Source organism: Capricornis sumatraensis, chromosome 16, assembly GCF_032405125.1.
Source record: "Capricornis sumatraensis isolate serow.1 chromosome 16, serow.2, whole genome shotgun sequence".
Classification (NCBI taxonomy): domain Eukaryota; kingdom Metazoa; phylum Chordata; class Mammalia; order Artiodactyla; family Bovidae; genus Capricornis; species Capricornis sumatraensis.
Genome location: NC_091084.1, coordinates 53,569,098 through 53,589,521, shown reverse-complemented (window position 1 = coordinate 53,589,521; position 20,424 = coordinate 53,569,098). Strand labels below are relative to the sequence as shown.

General features: G+C 40.1%; 1 protein-coding gene across 3 annotated transcripts in view; it reads left to right on the top strand.

Moving 5' to 3' along the window:
* The first annotated feature begins 559 nt into the window (after positions 1–559).
* FAM168A (family with sequence similarity 168 member A) overlaps positions 560–20,424 on the top strand; it is a 64,480-nt gene continuing 44,615 nt past the window's right edge. For all 3 annotated transcript variants that reach the window (XM_068989235.1, XM_068989233.1, XM_068989234.1), the window contains exon 1: positions 560–629. In XM_068989235.1, the coding sequence (XP_068845336.1) occupies positions 560–629 (70 nt within the window). The remainder of the gene's footprint in view (positions 630–20,424) is intronic.

Below are 20,424 nucleotides of genomic sequence, written 5' to 3'. Positions count from 1 at the left end.
TATCTTGTCTTCTGTAAGTACAAAGGGTGGATAACACACTTGCTACTCTTCTTCCAGCAGTCTGTGTGCTTATTACCAGGCACAGGGGCTCCCTGGTGAGCAGTAGAAGTGCATCTTGTCCTAGCTCATAGACACGCATCCTTAAAAAGGACCGCAGAGAACCTGAAGTAATTGATTTTATGTCAGGACACTGAAGCCCAGAGAGGGGAAGAGACTTGGCCAGTGCCACACAGTACACTCATGGTAGCTGAACTTATGGGATAGTGGGACTACTACTGAGCTGAGAATCAAAAGGCTGGGGCTGACATTAGGCCAATTGTGTCACTTCTCTGCCTCTCAGTATCTTCATGTGTACAGTGGGAAAAGTGTCTAGCAAAGGGCCAGGTACAAACAAGCGGCTTTTTTTTTTAAGTCCTCCTTCTGTTATACTACGTTGCTTCTCTGTGTCACTTGAAGATTATAGATCAGAAGCTGATGTCAGGGAGAATGAGCAATCAATAATCAATGCTGGTTTTTTGTTTGTTTGTTTGTTTTTCTGTAGGATTCTCAGTTGTCCACAATGAACCCTGTTTATAGCCCCGTGCAGCCTGGGGCTCCTTATGGCAACCCGAAGAACATGGCCTACACAGGTGAGTGGTGTGAGAATGAGTTTGAGAAGTGGTGGTTAAGGACCCTACCACATAAGGTGCTCAATGACTTTGGCATATGACACCTCCAAAAGCCCTTGTAAGGCTTGGAAACTTGTAGAAGGGAGACATGTCTGGAGTTTAGTGGAGATAAAAATGATGTTCTTAAGACCATGGATTATTGAACTGCCTCTAGGGGAAAGGAAGGGAGGTAACATTTATTTATTACTGAGTACCTACCATAGGCCTAGTCCTGTACTGGGCACTTTTACATATCATGTTTAACTTTAATCTTAATTATACATGGTGAAGCCTATTATCACCATTTCAGAGATGAGAAAAATATAGTTGCAGTGAAGTCACAAAACAAAACTAGGTGTTTGACCCAGGCCTGCTGATTCTGAAGGCTGATCTCTTTCCTGACTGCACACCACACTGTTTCCTATTGCACTGCCTTTGTGAATGTCGTCTAGAATGCCACCATCTCCTGACAGCTTCACCCTATCCTTTACCATCTTTTCTCTGAGCTCAGACAGCACTTTTCCAGGGGGGATTCTCTCCCTTACCTGGCCTTGGGCAAGTTTTTTAACCTTCCAGAGCCTCGGTGTTCTCATTATAAAATGAGAGCAATAGTGTTACCATGTTTCATGGGCTGCTACAAGGATTAAATGAGCAGTGTGAGGCACTCATCATATAATATATGGCACCAAGTAAGTACTTAATAATGGTTATTATTTACAAATAACTAAGAATGGGCAGGATGTATCATAATGGAAGTAAATGAGAAAATATATGTAAATTATCTAGCATGGTGCTTAGTATATCATGAGCCTTAAAAAATATAATGAAAATAAATCCAAGGTGACAATAACAGTATGAATGAACACCTGGAGGTAAGAAAGTATGGTCAAGGTACAGTCTACTTGAGATTAGCTGGACTAAAGTGTAGAAGAGTGGGGGAAATGGGAAATAGAGCTTAACAAGTAGAGTAATAACGGTCGTGGTGGCAGAATCGGAGATGGGAGGATAGAGAGTTTCACCCTGGAAGGGAGAGAGGGTGTGTGGAGCGTACTGGTTCCTTTTTATAAATTTGCACTTTACTATGTATGCTGTATTCCTAGATTGAGAATAGAGGGATCTCTGAGAACTTTTTGTCTGGTTGCTCCAAATTTTTGTTCAATTAGAACATTGTGGGGTGCGGGGCTTCAAAAATCCTCAAATATTTGATACGATTTTTGAAAAATATTTAGAACTATTTTTATAAACCTGCATATACACAAGATGATCAGTGTGTGCTAACACATTTGCAGCTATTTATGCTTGTAAATCGGGATTTTCTGAATGCTGTGCAACCCAAATAATATTTAGGAATATATTGAGCCTGATGTGACTAAGCTGTCATCATTAATTTTCAATTTCACATGTTTGTGTTTATCACAACAGCTTTATTATCCTGACTTAACTCCAATAGTAAATACATTCTGTTTGGGCTTCTATAGTATGTTTATTCTAATACCATTAATATCAGTAACCAGGATCCATTTGGCAGTATCCTATGCCCCACTAGCTCAGGGAGCCTGTTGCTTTTTCTCTTCCTGATTCAGAATATTCCAGCAACCTAAGTCCTTTGCCAGAGGGGACCGAGCTGCTTTGGTAGACAGAGCCGGGGGGAATCCTTCAGGTTTCATGAGATCCTGGCTGCCTTCATGCTTACTGAGTTGCTAAACCTGAGAAAGAAGCAGTTGCATTTATCTACTGATTTGCACAAAGAAGATTAGCAGTATAAGATACTGATAAATGTGTTTCAACTGAGTGAACAACAAGCAAGTTAAAATCCCAGCTTTTTCAGATAATAGCTAGATGACTTTGGACAAATCACTTAACCTTCCTAAATTTGAATTTCTTTTATAATTGGGATAATACTATTTCATAGGACAGTTGTGAGAATTAAATGAGATAATTAGTACTCCTCTGCAGGGAGAGAGGGGGTGGATTGTCTTTGTTTCTACTAATTACCAAGGATTATTATCAGCCTGGAACTATGTTTTTAATTTTTCTGCTGGGATTCTAAGACTGCACAGATGGTATAAACTCCATATAAGTAGAATACATTCAAACTTCGCACAGGCCAAGGTTTCAATTCTTAAGGAAATTTTCTTTTTTAACCTAAGCTTCCAGTTTTCTTTCTACTTTTCAATTTCCTTTTCATTTTTTGACCTCAGGAGATTTCTTCTCTTTCTTAAAATCTCAAGTCTGCCTGTATTTGTTATATAACATAAAATGCTTGTTATACTTTTTATCCAGCTTTTCTAGGTGATATGGAGTAGGCAAATCAAGTTATCTTTTCTTCCAAATTGCAAGAAATAAAGATCCAAGTGACATAACCTGTAAAACAGATGTCAAATACAGTACTTTAAACATTCACTATTATTGTTAGTAAAAATAATGGTTATATTAAAGAGTGTTAATTACCATTTGGCAAGTACATACTAGGTACTTCATTAATTATAATCTTCAGTTCAGCTCAGTCGCTCAGTTGTGTCCGACTCTTTGCGACCCTATGAATCGCAGCTCACCAGACCTCCCTGTCCATCACTATCTCCCATTCACTCAGACTCACATCCATCGAGTCCGTGATGCCATCCAGCCATCTCATCCTTGGTCGTCCCCTTCTCCTCCTGCCCCCAATCCCTCCCAGCATCAGAGTCTTTTCCAATGAGTCAACTCTTCCCATGAGGTGGCCAAAGTACTGGAGCTTCAGCTTTAGCATCATTCCTTCCAAAGAAATCCCAGGGTTGATCTCCTTCAGAATGGACTGGTTGGATCTCCTTGCAGTCCAAGGGACTCTCAAGAGTCTTCTCCAACACCACAGTTCAAAAGCAAAAATTCTTCGGTGCTCAGCCTTCTTCACAGTCCAACTCTCACAGCCATACATGACCACAGGAAAAACCATAGCCTTGACTAGACGGACCTTTGCTGGAAAAGTAATGTCTCTGCTTTTCAATATGCTGTCTAGGTTGGTCATAACTTTTCCTCCAAGGAGTAAGAGTCTTTTAATTTCATGGCTGCAAATCACCATCTGCAGTGATTTTGGAGCCCCCAAAAATAAAGTCTGACACTGTTTCCACTGTTTCCTCATCTATTTGCCATGAAGTGATGGGACCAGATGCCATGATCTTCGTTTTCTGAATGTTGAGCCTTAAGCCAACTTTTTCACTCTCCTCTTTCACCTTCATCAAGAGGCTTTTTAGGTCCTCTTCACTCTGTGCCATAAGGGTGGTGTCATCTGCAAATCTGAGGTTATTGATATTTCTCCCGGCAATCTTGAGTCCAGCTTGTGTTTCTTCCAGTCCAACATTTGTCATGATGTACTCTACATATAAGTGAAATAAGCAGGGTGACAATATACAGCCTTGATGCACTCCTTTTCCTATTTGGAACCAGTCTGTTGTTCCATGTCCAGTTCTAACTGTTGCTTCCTGACCTGAATACAGATTTCTCAAGAGGCAGGTTAGGTGGTCTGGTATTCTCATCTCTTTCAGAATTTTCCACAGTTTACTGTGATCCACACAGTCAAAGGCTTTGGCATAGTCAATAAAGCAGAAATAGATGTTTTTCTGGAACTCTCTTGCTTTTTCCATGACCCAGTCGATGTTGGCAATTTGATCTCTGGTTCCTCTGCCTTTTCTAAAACCAGCTTGAACATCAGGGAGTTTACAGTTCACGTATTGCTGAAGCCTGGCTTGGAGAATTTTGAGCATTACTTTATTAGCATGTGAGATGAGTGCAATTGTGCGGTAGTTTGAGCATTCTTTTGCATTGTCTTTCTTTGGAATTGGAATGAAAACTGACCTATTCCAGTCCTGTGGCCACTGCTGAGTTTTCCAAATTTGCTGGCATATTGAGTGCAGCACTTTCACAGCATCATCTTTCAGGATTTGAAATAGCTCAACTGGAATTCCATCACCTCCACTAGCTTTGTTCGTAGTGATGCTTTCTAAGGCCCACTTGACTTCACATTCCAGGATGTCTGGCTCTAGATTAGTGATCACATCATCATCATTATCTGGGTCGTGAAGATCTTATTTGGCCAGTTCTTCCATGTATTCTTGCCACCTCTTCTTAATATCTTCTGCTTCTGTTAGGTCCATACCATTTCTGTCCTTTATCGAGCCCATCTTTGCATGAAATGTTCCCTTGGTATCTCTAATTTTCTTGAAGAAATCTCTAGTCTTTCCCATTCTATTGTTTTCCTCTATTTCTTTGCATTGATCTCTGAGGAAGGCTTTCTTATCTCTCCTTGCTATTCTTTGGAACTCTGCATTCAAATGGGTATATCTTTCCTTTTCTCCTTTGCTTTTCTCTTCTCTTCTTTTCACAGCTATTTGTAAGGCCTCCCCAGACAGCCATTTTGCTTTTTTGCATTTCTTTTGCATGGGGATGGTCTTGATCCCTGTCTCCTGTGCAATGCCACGAACCTCATTCCATAGTTCATCAGGCACTCCTATCTATCAGATCTAGGCCCTTAAATATATTTCTCACTTCCACTGTATAATCATAAGGGATTTGATTTAGGTCATACCTGAATGGTCTAGCGGTTTTCCCTATTTTCTTCAATTTAAGTCTGAATCTGGTAATAAGGAGTTCATGATCTGAGCCAAAGTCAGCTTCTGGTCTTGTTTTTGTTGACTGTATAGAGCTTCTCCATCTTTGGCTGCAAAGAATATAATCAGTCTGATTTCGGTGTTGACCATCTGGTGATGTCCATGTGTAGAGTCTTCTCTTGTGTTGTTGGAAGAGGGTGTTTGCTATGACCAGTGCATTTTCTTGGCAAAACTCTATTAGTCTTTGCCCTGCTTCATTCCACATTCCAAGGCCAAATTTGCCTGTTACTCCAGGTGTTTCTTGACTTCGTACTTTTGCATTCCAGTCCCCTATAATGAAAAGGACATCTTTTTTGGGTGTTAGTTCTAAAAGGTCTTGTAGGTCTTCATAAAACCATTCAACTTCAGTTTCTTCAGCGTTACTGGTTGGGGCATAGACTTTAATAACTGTGATATTGAATGGTTTGCCTTGGAGACGAACAGAGATCATTCTGTCGTTTTTGAGACTGCATCCAAGTACTGCATTTAGGACTCTTTTGTTGACCATGGTGGCTACTCCATTTCTTCTGAGGGATTCCTGCCCACAGTAGTAGATATAATGGTCATCTGAGTTAAATTCACCCATTCCAGTCCATTTTAGTTTGCTGATTCCTAGAATGAACAGTATAATTGTAATCTTACTAATCATAAACTCCATAGTACTCTTCTTTTAAGTTAAAGTAACTGATAGTTTAATTCATGTTGTATTATTTGGCCAGTATATATATAGCATCTGAAGGATGAAAAAGATTTGAACTCGGGTCTTTATGATTTCAAAGTGATAATGCTTTCTGTTATAGCAAGCTGATTTGTCTTAAAATATGTGCTTCTTTCACTGCTTCCAATGATAAACTAGGGGAAAGGATTGTCTTTTCAGTTTCTAGGCGTAGGGAGCCTCACGTTTGAGGAGCAAGCAGCTAGCTCCTGACAGCAGTTTGGGGTAGGCTCAGAGTGGGGGCAGTATAAGTGGAGGGTCAAGTCCATTGTGGTGTTGTCTGCTTCAGAGGTAACAGGGTGGTGGCTACAAGGAATGGAGAAGTTGGAAAAATTCTTGATTTGAAATTCCTTCTGAAATAGGGAAATAAAATACAGCTTTGCAGTTACAATTCTGACACCAATTCCAATGTGTGGATTCTTTCCCCACACCAAGCTATTCTCTGACACCAGCAGGGTGTCCTGCAATTCAACTCAATTCTGACACAATTCAACTCAATTCTGACACTGTCTGCTTGGATTCCACAGGTTGAGAGCTCAGTCCCATAAAACTGTCCTCATTTCAGATGCCAATCGCAAGTCCAGGTTGTGACCTGTGCTTCTCACTGACTGACTGTAAATCTGAGGTTCCTATAATTCCCTCCCTGGGTTCAGTTAATTGCCAGGGCAGCTCACAGAACTTAGGAAACCAGTTTATTCACTAGATTATTGGTTTATTATAAAAGGATGTAACTCAGGAACAGGCAGATGGAAGAGATGCAAAAGACAGTGAATACAGGAAGGAATGTGGATCCTCTAGAGGGCGCCACTCTCCCTGTACCTCTACGTGTTCACCAACCTAGAAGCTCTCTGAACTTTGTCCTTTTTGATTTTTGATAGCTCAGTTGATAAAGAATCCACCGGCAATGCAGGAGACCCCGGTTCAATTATTGGGTCAGGAAGATCCGCTGGAGCGGGGATAGGCTACCCACTCCAGTATTATTGGGCTTCCCTTGTGGCTCAGCTGGTAAAGAGTCTGCCTGCCATGCGGGAGACCTGGGTTTGATCCCTGGGTTGGGAAGATCCCCTGGAGAAGGGAAAGGCTGTTCTGGCCTGGAGAATTCCAGGACTGTATGTATAGTACATGAGGTTGCAATAAATCAGACACGACTGAGGGACTTTTGCTTGCTTTCTTTCAGTATATAGGTATGATTGACCACTGGAGTTTTATTCAACCTGCAGTCCCTCTCCTCTTGTTTGGGATGTAAGATCCTGCATGCCACATAGCATTCTGTATTCTGGCCTGGAGAATTCCATGGACTGTATGTATAGTCCATGAGGTTGCAATAAGTCAGACACGGATGAGGGACTTTTGCTTTCTTTCTTTCAGTATATAGGTATGATTGACCATTGGAGTTTGATTCAACCTGCAGTCCTTCTCCTCCTGTTTGGGATGTAAGATCCTGCATGCCACATAGCATGGACCTCCCCAAGAAAAGGCATCTTTATTGCTCTTATCACTTAGGAAAATTTCACGGGTTTTTAGGAACCCTGTGCCAGGAACAGGGATGAAGACTAAATCTATGCTTTTTATAAATCACAGTATCACAGCAATAGTGTATTCCAGTAAACAGCTATCTTCTAGCCAGTTGACAGTTCTCTCTCTCTTTATATCTCCTTTTTAAAGCTCCTTTACTGAGCACTTACTGTATGCCAAAAATTGAGCTCAGTGTTTTACAGACTATTTATTTTTATGTTTGCAGTAATCCTATGAAGTGGTTATAACTAGCTCCTTGCACATCTTGGAAAAGTTAATTTAAAGAATAATCTGTTCATATACTTTAAAATACTGAAAGTATAGGTAGTGTTGTAGACTGAGTGTTTATGCCCCCCCAGATTCATACATTGAAACCCTTGCCCCCCAATGTGATGGTATTTGGAGATGGAGCCTTTGGGAGGTAATTAGGTTTAGATGAGGTCATGAGAGGAGGGCCTTCACAGTAGGATTAGTACCTTTATAAGAGGAGAGGAAGACACCAGAGTTCTCTCTCTGCCATGGGAGTGATCTTGGGTGGCCTTGGCCTGCAACAGCTTGTATCAGGGCTTTGGTTTCCAGCCAGAGATTGAGGCCAGGTCATGGTGGTAAAAGTACCAGATCCTAGCCATTAGGCAGTGGTCAGTGACCTGGAAAAAAGATTTTCCACAAAGACAGAAAGTAGTGAAGCAAGTGAAGTATTTATTAAGAGGAAAAAGAGTACAGTATGTGTGGATAGACACATGGGCAGACTCAGAGGGACACTCCCTGACTTGCTGAGTTGCACCCTCAGTTTAAAGTACTTTTATGGAGCATTTCTTCCGGTTTCCTTTGGCCAATCATTTTGATTTTGCCTGGTTTGCAGTCCATATTTGGTATATCTTGGGATTCTCCCATGTGTGTGCACGCATCCCTTGACAATATTCCTCTTTGATCGCCAAGGAACCTTTCTGCACATGTGTAGTCCGAGAGGTCTTCTGACTTCGAGAATGAGAAATACATGATCTGGGCAGGGCCCAGCCTTCTCCCTTAATTGTCCTGCTCTTCTTGTTCTGGAGTTTTGGTCTATAGGAAATGAATTTCCAGTTGCTTTATCCTGGTGGTGGGGGGTGAAGTGGGGTATTTCTCTCCTGCCTCAGAAGGACACAGCAAGAGGGCTGCCATTAGCAAGCCAGGAAGAGAGAGCCCTCACTAGAACTCAGCCAGACTGGCACCCTGATCCACATACTTTCAGCCTCCAGAACTCTGAGAAAGAAATGTCTGTTGTTTAAACTACGCAGTCAGTCTTGTGTTATTTTGTTGTGGCAGCTCCAGCTTACAGTAAAGATAGTAAGTACAGTGAACACTTGAATATGCTTTACATGGATTGACCATGAAAATGGGCTCTTTACAGACTGGGACATTTCTTTTTCTGAAAGGTCTCAGAAATGTTTCTCTGCTAGAAGTTTGAAGCGTAGTTAAGATCTAAACGTTGTCTACTTTTCTGTTTTTTTCCTTTTTCTCTTCTTTTCTTAAAATGTTCTAATGGTGAGAGTGTCCAAGTGTCACTAGAGGCACTAGAGGTGTATGTGCTGAGAAGAGGACAGGTTTTGGATTCTGTCACATCTGGAGTAGAATCTAGGCTCTGCCCCTAATTAACTGTGCAAGCTTGAGCAAGTTATTTAACCTTTCTGAATCTCAGTTTCCTCAACTGTAAAATGGGATAATGATCTATACAGATGGTTGGTTCACTGGTCCATGAGAATGTTTATAAAGCCTCTGCTCATCACTGATGCTCAGTTAATGGTTATCACAGTGCACAGCAATGAGCATACCATATAGGGAAAAGAATATGGGATATGGAGTTAGTGACTTAGATTATAGACCTGATTCTGCCACTTAAAAACTATGTGACATCAGATAAATTATTAACCTTTCTGGGCTTCAGTATATCCTTTGCAAAAAGAAAAAGGACTGTGAATGCCACCTTTACAAGACAGCTGGGAGTAATAAATGTAACGGGGCCAACCATTGACATGTAGTAGAATTTCAAAAATCCAGTTAGAAAAGAATTCTGAAGTGTGAGAACAGATGGACCCCCTTGCACTAACTCATCATTTTATAGGTGAGACAATGAAGAACTGTTGAGGAAAGTATTGAAGCTAGGCTGTTACCTAAAGTCTACCCATCCTGGGTCTGTATATTCATTGTCTCACTATCACAAAGAGCAACCAAGGTTTTATCCTTGAAAACCTTCCTTCTCTACATCCTTTCCTGGCCATTTCCCCATCTTTTGCTGGGCCACACCAGCTCACATGCTCTCCCCACTCCTGTGCTAAGCCCTAAATGAATTTCTTGGCTTCAATATACAGCAAACACATTCAATATGCCATTTACCCCTCCCCACAAAAGACATGGCCTTCAAGGTTGCAAAGCTAGGAAATTGGTATGTTCAGACTTTACTAGCATTTTCCACCAGTTTTTTTTTCCCCCTCTAGAATGCTTTCTTTACTTAAAAAAATATATATTAGTTTAAGAAGCTGATTTTTTAAAAAATGTCTTTTAATTGATTTATTTTGGCTATGCTACATGGCATGTAGGATCTTAATTTCCCAACCAGGGGTCAAACCCACGCCCACTGCAATTGAAGCATGGATTCTTAACCTCTGGGCTACCAGAGAAGTCCCCAGATTTGTATTTGACATGGCAGTTTGTCAGCTAGAGGACCTTAATAAGTAAGCTGATAGCCTGAAAATACAATGAAATAATCTGAGGGTTAAAAAAAAAGTCTTTCTTTGCAGTGACCTGGTCCTGCACATTTTACTCCACTGCAAGGACCACCTGGTGGAGGTTTTAAGACTGACATTTGTACTTTGGTCTTTGGAAATAACTTTTATGGGTTTTTCCCCCTCATATTTATTTCTTATAACAAGTCTGGGGAGATAGCCCTTATTTTCCAGACGAAGTGACTGAAGATCAGTTTTCCCAAGGTCATAATACATGGCAGAGCCCCCAAGCTCCAGTTTTCTCCATTACAAAGCAAGAGCTTTTAACTGCTGTAGCACACTTGACTGTGTCTTGGAAACCACAGTGATTAGGATCTGAGATGAGCCTGGAAAATGGATTGATTCCTGAAACTACTCTATGAAACCCCCTTCTGATATTATAACTGGTCTCTGCTCAGAAAAACTTCTCAGGTCACTAAGTTACTTTTCCACCTTTGATTGCAGAATAGCCTCTAAGGAGAATTCTTATCAACTTGTCTTGCTATAGTAGTTACTAACAATCTCCCTGTTGTTAAGCCTTCATCCTATTTGTCCTCTGTATCATTGGATACTCCTGACTTCTCCCTTCTTGAAATTTTTGTTTCCTTGCTCTTCTTTGATTATATTATAATTTTTCTCCTTATGGGTTCTCTTTATGAGTTATGTAGAGACTGCAGAGATCCTCAGAGAAAGCAAAAGGGAACTTTTTCTCTTGCATATTTGGTTTATAGCAAATTTTCCTTTTTAGAACAAGGATAGTTGAAATCTAACAATTCCTTTGAGTTTCTCTGCAAGGAAGAGGTATGCTCGAACTCTTGTATTACCTGTGTAGTCAGCTTGGACTGGTGTAGTTTGGATCTCAGCTTCTTTGCTAACAAAGCCAGATTTGACTTCTAAAAACAAAATTAACTTTCAGTTATAAATAAGTACGAGGGACATAATGTACAGCATGATAAATATAATTAACACTGCTGTATGATATATATGCAGTTTACTGAGAGAATAAATCCTATCACAAATAAAAAAGTATTTTTTCAGGACTTCCCTGGTGGTCCAGTGGCTAAGACTCCTCACTCCCAATGTAGGGAACCGAGGTTCAATCCCTGGTCAGGGGAGATCCCACATGCCAAAACTAAGATCCACACAATCAAATAAATAAATATTTTTAAAAAAGAATAGAAAATTTTTTTTTCTGTTTATTTAATTTTGTATATATATGAGATGATGGATGCCCACTAAACTTATCATGTAACCACTTCATGATGTATATAAGTCAAATATTATTCTGTACACCTTAAACTTATATAGTGCTGTATGTCAATTATATCTCAACAAAACTGGAAGAAAAAATTTAACTCTCCAATGCCAAATTTTCTCTGAAGCTTAAGAAAACAAGGGTCCACAGAACCCCATGTAATAATAGATAAGAAGTAAAATACTTTACAACTTTACCATTTGTAATTTCATTGAATCTTTATAACAGTTGTATGAAGTAGAAGTTTTTATTAAAATATTCATTTTACAGATGAAAGTCTAAGAAAAGTCAATAAATGTGTACAGGTTTTTATCGCTTGTAAGTGGCAATGCTAAGACTAGCGCTTGAGTTTACTGGACTCTAAATCTAATTCCAGGCTGTCAGGCAAGTGCTCTCTGGGTTTTAAAGGGAACACAAGCAGTATGTCTGCCTCTGATACATTATGTGTGATGTCAGTACAAAGAGCAAATGGATTAAATCTTGTTTGGACAAGAATCATGTGCATTAAACTAATTTTTTCTTTCCTTATAATTGATCTACTTTCTTGGATCACAAGATAATTTCCCATTTTGGTAGAAAGGAAAGCAGTGTTTTTGCCCAAAGAAAGAAGTGTCGGTGTTGGGTTATTCCCTGTTCCTCTTGGCTCCCTGTTCTCCTGTTCATTTTTTTTTCATGTCTCCTAGACTGAGAACTCCTTGAGGATGAAGGTTAGGAACCTCCTGTGCCTAGAAGACAGCAGGCAGTTAGTTACTCATTAAATATTTTTTGAATTGTTATTATGTTTATGTTAATTATAAATTACTGTTTCTGTAGGTAATTATTTTATAGTAATAACTACCATTGTGTGTGTGTGTGTGTGTGTGTGTGTGTGTGTGTGCACGCGCGCACTTAGTCATGGCCAGTTCTTTGTGACTCCATGGACTGTAGCCTGCCAAGCTCGTCTTTTCTTGGAATTTTCCAGCAAGAATACTGAAGTGGGTTGCCATTTCCTCCTCTAAATAACTACCATTAATGACTAATAAATGGAGTACTGGGCACTTTATAAACATTGTCTTCAATTCTCATGATAACTGTACAAGGAAGAGCTATTGCATATGAGGAAATAAGGTTCAACTATGTTAACTTTTCCTAGGTTTTATAGCTTGTAATTGTTAAGTGAAAAATAGGCATATGTAAAAGAAAATAATTTTTTTACTTTATTGTGGCAAAATATACATAAAATTTACCATTTTAAACAATTTTAAGTATAGAGTTTAGAGGCATTACGTTCCTTCATAATGTTGTATAAACATATTATTTCCAGAACTTTTTCATCACCCCAAACAGAAATTCTCTATCCATGAAATGATAATTCTCCCTTTCCCTTCCCTCTAGCCTCTGGTAACCTCTAATCTAGTTTCTGCCTCCTTGAATTTCCCTATTTTAGATATCACAAGAGTGGAATCATACAATATTTGTCCTTTTATTTGGCTTATGTCACTTAGCATAATATTTTCAGGGTTCATCCATGTTGTAGCATATATCAGAATTCATTCCTTTTGATAGCTGGGTAACAGTTCATTTATGCCACATTTTGTTTATTCCATTCAACATTTGTCTCCTTAAATCCTGTGGAATAAACTTTAGCCCTTGGATGCTGAACCATGGCTGTCAGTCTTTGTGCTGGTGCCTCAGCCAGCAAAAGCAGCTATGAGAAATCAAACACATAAACAAACCCTGTGGAGGAACAAGGTTCTTACGGCCAACCCTAGCTCCAGCAGGCCATACCAGCAACTTAGGGCTTCACTATCACTGCTATCTGAGTGTGGGAAAGGGCATGGGCTGGGCAAAAGATTGAAACGAACTGTTTATTGACTAGATTCTGGTGTTCCAAAGTAGTTACTACAGAGAGTTTCTGCTAGTTCAGGTTTGGTGGAGAGATGAGTTTCTGGACCTTCCTGTTCTGACATCTTCAGGACGTCACTCCCAATATAGGTATCCTTTAAAACCAAAACCTGCCACGGGTGTACGTGTGTTCCCAAACATGAACCCCCCTCCCATGTACACCCGTGGTGGATTCATGTTAATGTATGGCAAAACCAATACAGTATTGTAAAGTAAAATAAAGTAAAAATAAAAAATTAAAAAAATTAAAAACAAACAAACAAACAAAACCTGGTGTCATATAAAAAAGATTTGTTACCATTGCATAAAAGAAAGTATCAGGAAAGGATTTTTTTTTTTCCAGGTAAGGTCCTAATACTTCCAGCATTGTCCTGCTTGATGGTGGGTGACATGTACTTTCCATGTATTTGTTCACAGTGACAGATTCTCAGAAGTAGCTGAGATAACAACAATGTATTCAGTCATTGGCATATTTCTGTTAAATGATGGAAATATTATCCTATAGCTCAGTTGGTTTCCTATCTTCTACCCTGGTGAAAAAAATCTTTATTCATTAGCATGCTGAGAGCTTTGAATCAAGATTTAGGTGCTTTCTTATGCTTGGAGAGATTTCATTTAAGGTTTTGCTTTAAGGTATTTCAGACTTGCTTTGCTTCCTTGGTGGCTCAGATGGTAAAGAATCTGCCTGCAGTGCAGGAGACCCAGATTTAATCCCTGGGTCAGGAAGATCCCCTGGAGAAGAGAATAACAACCCACTCCAGTATCCTTGCCAGCAGAATTTCATGGACAGAGGAGCCTGGTGGGCTACAGTCCATGGGGTTACAAAGAGTCAGACACGACTGGGTGACTAACACTTGCCACTTTCCAGGGTACTAGCCCTTACTTCTTTACACTGCTGATACTTTTTAGATTGGCACCAGGATTGCTGGACAGAGCTCTGGGGAACACCAGGTTTTCCATCCTTGAATCTAATAATAGTAGTTCTATTAGTAACTATTCATTGAGTAACAAGATATACAAGCTGGGTGCTTTATATAGTTCATCTCATTTAAGCCTCCTAATATCTCACAAGATGGACATTATTGTTCAGTTTTATAGATGAAAAAACGGATGCAAGGAGGTTAAATGACTTCCAGGGTCGTAGAGGATTTCATTATAGTTTTCCTAGGCTCCAGAGACTTCTCTGACCTCTATCACATCCTGAATGAGAGGAGGCTGAAATTAAAAGTTCTTTATTTTGGCTCAGCTTGCTCTTTCCAAAATAAAACAAAATGAGGAGGTTAAGAATATTTTGTACAACATGGGAAATATAGCCAATATTTTATAATAACTATAAACTACAACTTTAAAAATTATGACTCACTATATTGTACACTTGTAACTTATATACTGTATTTCAATAAAAGAATAATAAAATAAGTTTTTTAAAATGAGGCAGTTGCTCCTCAAGATGCCTTAGAAACTAGTAAAGGGCAGGGTTAAGCAAAATAGGTGTTCTCTTCCCCTCTAGTAAATGTCTGCTCAGGCCTATCTTATATATAAACTTCCAGGTGAGATTTTGTTTGAAGGGAGGGTTCTCCTGCCACATGCAGAGGGAGGGAAATGAGCTGGTCAGGATGAACTCTGACCTTCCAGTTTCTTATGTACTCTATTCTTCAAATTGTAAGATTATCAATTTTGTGAAGACACATACATGCAATGACTGTGACCTTTGTGTATGTTACCTCTCCATGGACTTCCTCCCTTAACCAGCACAGATTGTAAGGAGAAAAAAGACACAAGTAAGGAGGTAGTTGCAGTAGTGAGACATGCTGTCTCAGAGGGATGTGCCACTCTATTCTAAGAACTTAACATAATAAATGGATGTACTTACAAACTGCTGTGGAATAAAGTGGACATAGGGGAAGGGCCATAACTCTTCACAGGTTGTTATCAGGAAAGCCTTCTCAGAGGTTAAGCATGGAACTAGGTCTTGAACCACAAGGTGGAGTTCTCAGTTCCAGGTCTGGTTCTGTTGCTAATAACTGCAAGACACTGGGAGAGTCTTGCTTTCACTTCCTATCCAGGCTATGAGGGACTTACATCAGTTGTTCAGCAATTTCCCTTCCAGCTCTAACATTCTGGGCATTAATCTATAAATTTTCTTTAGCTCTTTCATTATAAAGCAACTGGCTAACTCATACCCTTAATCTATTTCTTTTGCCTCTTCTTGAACACAGTTTTCTATGCCCCTTCTTAGAGTCCCTGGCCTTAATGAACGGTTGAGATACCAGGAAGGTGAGGTGAGCTCAGTACCCTTACTCAGAATCCTCTCCTGCAGCAACTCTGTCAGTCCAGGTCTTCTTACCCCAGGGCTCCTGATGTTCTTGGGCAAGACCAATAGGAAACTATGGAAGGCCTTTACAGAAGGATCCTCCTGAAAGAGACTAAGGATAAGCCATGTGAGTTCATTCCCTTTTCTCACTAAATAAGTTCATGCAATTTAATTTTCTATTAGTTGTTTATGATGATTCCTTTGTGTATGTGTGTTTAGTCTCTCAGTCATGTTCGACTCTTTGCGACCTCATGGACTATAGCCCAGCAGGCTCCTCTGTCCATGGGATCCTCCAGCCAAGAATACTCGAGTGGGTAGGCATTCCCTTCTCCAGAGGATCTTCCTAGCTCAGGGATGGAACATGGGTCTTCTGCATTGCAGGAAAATTCTTTATGGTCTGAGTCACTAGGGAAACCCCTATTATGATTCGTAGTTAATGGAAGCATAATTTAATACTTAATGGTAAATGTACTTAGCCCTGAATGATATTTAGTATAGTATTTATATTAAGTTTCTTCTAGAAATTTAATTAGAAGAAATGGAATAGCCATCATAGTCAGCAAAAGAGTCCAAAATGCAGTACTTGGATGCAGTCTCAAAAACAACAGAATGATCTCTGTTTGTTTCTAAGGTAAACCATTTAATATCACAGTAATCCAAGTCTACGCCCCAACCAATAATGCTGAAGAAGCTGAAGTTGAATGGTTCTATGAAGACCTATAAGACCTTCTAGAACTAACACCACCAAAAAATGTCCTTTTCATTATAGGGGACTAGAATGCAAAAGTAGGAAGTCAAGAGATACCTGGAGTAACAGGCAAATTTGGCCTTGGAGTACAAAATGAAGCAGGTCAAAGGCTAACAGACTTTTGCCAAGAGAATGCACTGGTCACAGCAAACACCCTCTTCCAACAACCCAAGAGAAGACTACACATGGACATCACCAGATGGTCAATACTGAAATCTGATTGATTGTATTCTTTGCAGCCAAAGAGGGAGAATCTATATCCAGTTAGCAAAAACAAGACTGGGAGCTGACTGTGGCTGAGATCATGAACTCCTTATGCCAAATTCAGACTTAAGTTGAAAAAAATAGGGAAAACCACTGGACCATTCAGGTACGACCTAAATCAAATCCCTTACGTTTATACAGTGGAAGTAAGAAATAGATTCAAGGGATTATATCCGATCCACAGAGTGCCTGAAGAACTATGGACAGAGGTTTGTGACATTGTACAGGAGGCAGAAATCAAGACCATTCCCAAGAAAAAGAAATACAAAAAGACAAAATGGTTGTCTGAGGAGGCCTTACAAATAGCTGAGAAAAGAAATGACGCGAAAGGCAAAGGAGAAAAGGAGAGATATACCTATTTGAATGCAGAGTTCCAAAGAATAGCAAGGAGCAATAAGAAAGCCTTCCTCAGTGACCAATGCAAAGAAATAGAGGAAAACAATAGAATGGGAAAGACTAGAGATCTCTTCAAGAAAATTAGAGATATCAAGGGAACATGTCTTGCAAAGATGGGCACAATAAAGGACAGAAATGGTATTGACCTAACAGAAGCAGAAGATATTAAGAAGAGGTGGCAAGAAAACACAGAAAAACTATACCAGAAAGAGCTTCATGACCCAGATAACCACGATGGTGTGATCACTCATCTAGAGCCAGACATCCTGGAATGTGAAGTCAAGTGGGCCTTAGAAAGCATCACTACGAACAAAGCTAGTGGAGGTGATGGAATTCCAGTTGAGCTGTTTCAAATCCTGAAAGATGATGCTGTGAAAGTGGTGCTGCACTCAATATGCCAGCAAATTTGGAAAACTGAGCAGTGGCCACAGGCCTGAAAAAGCTCAGTTTTCATTCCAGTCGCAAAGAAAGAATACCAAAGAAGGTTCAAACTAACACACAATTGCACTCATCTCACATGCTGCTGCTGCTGCTGCTGCTGCTAAGTCACTTCAGTCTTGTCTGACTCTGTGCGACCCCATAGACAGCAGCCACCAGGCTCCTCTGCCCATGGGATTTTCCAGACAAGAGTATCTCACATGCTAGTAATGCTCAAAATTCTCCAAGCAAGGCTTCAACAGTACATGAACCATGAACTTCAAGATGTTCAAGCTGGATTTAGAAAAGGCAGAGGAACCAGAGATCAAATTGCCAACATCTGTTAGATTATAGAAAAAGCAAGAGACTTCCAGAAAAACATCTACTTCTGCTTTATTGACTATGCCAAAGCCTTTGACTGTGTGGATCACAACAAACTCTGGGACATTCTTAAAGAGATGGGAATACCAGACCACCTGACCTGCCTCCTGAGAAATTTGTATGCAGGTCAAGAAGCAACAGTTAGAACTGGATATGGGACAACAGACTGGTTCCAAATTGGAAAAGAAGTATGTCAAGGCTGTATATTGTCACCTTGCTTATTTAACTTATATGCAGAGTACATCATGAGAAATGCTGGGCTGGATGAAACACAAGCTGGAATCAAGATTGTCGGGGGAAATATCAATAACCTGAAATATGCAAATGACACCAGCCTTATGGCAGAAAGTAAAGAAGAACTAAAGAGCCTCTTGATGAAAGTGAAAAAGGAGCATGAAAAAGTTGGCTTAAAACTCAACATTCAGAAAACTAAGATGATGACATCTGGTCCCATCACTTCATGGCAAATAGATGGGGAAACAATGGAAACAGTGAGAGACTTTATTTTGGGGGGCTCCAATCCAGAACTGCAATCCAGATGGTGATTGCAACCATCTGGATTGGTGGGAAGAACTTTCGTCCTTCTAAAGCAGTGATTCAGTTAACGCTAAGCACGTTCTTCTACACAGAAAAGAATATTTGTAGAGAATTCTAGATAAACAAGACTGTCCAGGAACTTCTGTTCTCCCCTCCCTTCCCAGACATTTCTACTGAGCTTGAGAAAGCAGTACCCCAATTCACCTGTGACTCACTGACAGCTCCTAAGCCATCAAGAAAGTTATCTCAGAATTAGGTGGTTTTTGGTTTGTTTCCTTACCCTCTCATACATACACTCATACATACTCTCTCTTCTCCTTCCATGTACCCATCCATCCCTGATCAGTACCATCAAGTACAGGTGTATTGTGGACAAAGCTTGAGAATCATCGTCATAACATTGTTGTTTTCTTAATGGCAGCTGGTTGTGAGTAGTCTGTGCATACTTTGGGAGATTGGTGAACCTCTAGTGTTAACTTGTTCTTTCTTCCAAAATGTATTGCCTGGAGCTCCTAGGATAATTTCTCTTCTAAAAACCCACTGGCATTGACCACTGATCTGAAGCATTTGGAATCTAGTCCTTCCTTAAAGAGAAATCTGTAGAAACCTGTTAATAGTTGCTTTTAGGGGGATTTTGGAGGGTGGGGTAGGAAGGATTGTTTTTTGTTTGTTTAAAAGGTGTAAGCAAAATGATATCCGGATAGAGTATCTCTTCTTAGGATTGGAGAGACTTTTCACAAAAGGTAGCCAACTGTAAGTTTTCAAAGATTTATACCTTCTAGCAGTGGCTTCTAAGTGTCCTCACCAGGCCTAAGAATTTGTTAGAAATACAAATTCTTGGGCCCTACCCCAGATCTACTGAATTAAAAACTCCAGAGCTTCCCCAGGAGTCTATGTTTTCACAAGCTCCCTAGGTGATTCTGGTGCTCAAATCTGCCATTTAGTTAAATGTTTAATAAATAGTTTTTTTCTTCTTTCCCAATTCAGTGAGCTTGTCTAGGAATCTTGCCATCGTAAATGTCTTCATTCCTCCAGGAAGTACCTTTTGGGTTCTGAACAGCTGTAGAAACAAAGGCAATATGTTAGCTTGGAGACATGTCAGCTATGGCACCTGTGTCAGCTGTGAAAGGAGTGGCTGGCCCCCTCCCAGACAGACTGGAAGGTCTGTGAGCAAGCTGCTCAAAACCCTGGACAGAGGAATAGAGGGTACAGTTTTCAGGAAGATGGCCAACAAGTCTACCTTTCCCCTATACATCTTAGGAAAACTAAATAATTGGCCCCCAAAAACATGGCTTTAAAAGGACATATGTTGGGTGAGGTTAAACTTGTGATTACTTGAAAATTGCTCAGCTGGTGGCAAAGGTACTTGAATTTAAGTGTCTAAATCAGATTTTTGCTGTTATCGCTCTCAGCAGGAAAAGAGGCAGAAAAATCAATAGCCCTTGGTCTTGTTTAAGCTACAGAACCACACTTCTTATTATCTCCAAAGGCCTCTGGCTGCCAGAGAGAGAAGCTTGGGCCATCACTGTCACAACAAACGCTGCCAAGATTGTAAGTTTCTCCTTAGTTCTTTGAACTCTCTCATCTTAGACTTGCATGGCAGGGAGTCTGAAATCTTTGTGGCCCATGAGATAAGTTGGGGTGAGCAGCCAAGATCTATCTCCAAACCTTCCTTCCCTTTACCCTACTTAGGATGGCCCCTGAGGTGGGAGAACTGAATTGAGAAGTACAGACATGAGGGATGGGCAGGTCCAATAGAGTTGGCCTGTTCTGAGCAACTCTGTTGTGATTTAGGTTACTGACAATTCTGTGTTTCTTGAGGAACATGGAGGCCTTGAAGAAGTAGACCGAGTAATTGATATTATTACAATCATTTTCATCATTTGAGTACCTATTCTCTGCCAAGTCCAATGCCAGGTGTTTCTGATATAGCTTAATGATTGACTCCCTAATTTTGAATCTTAATAACTCTATCTCACACACTAGCA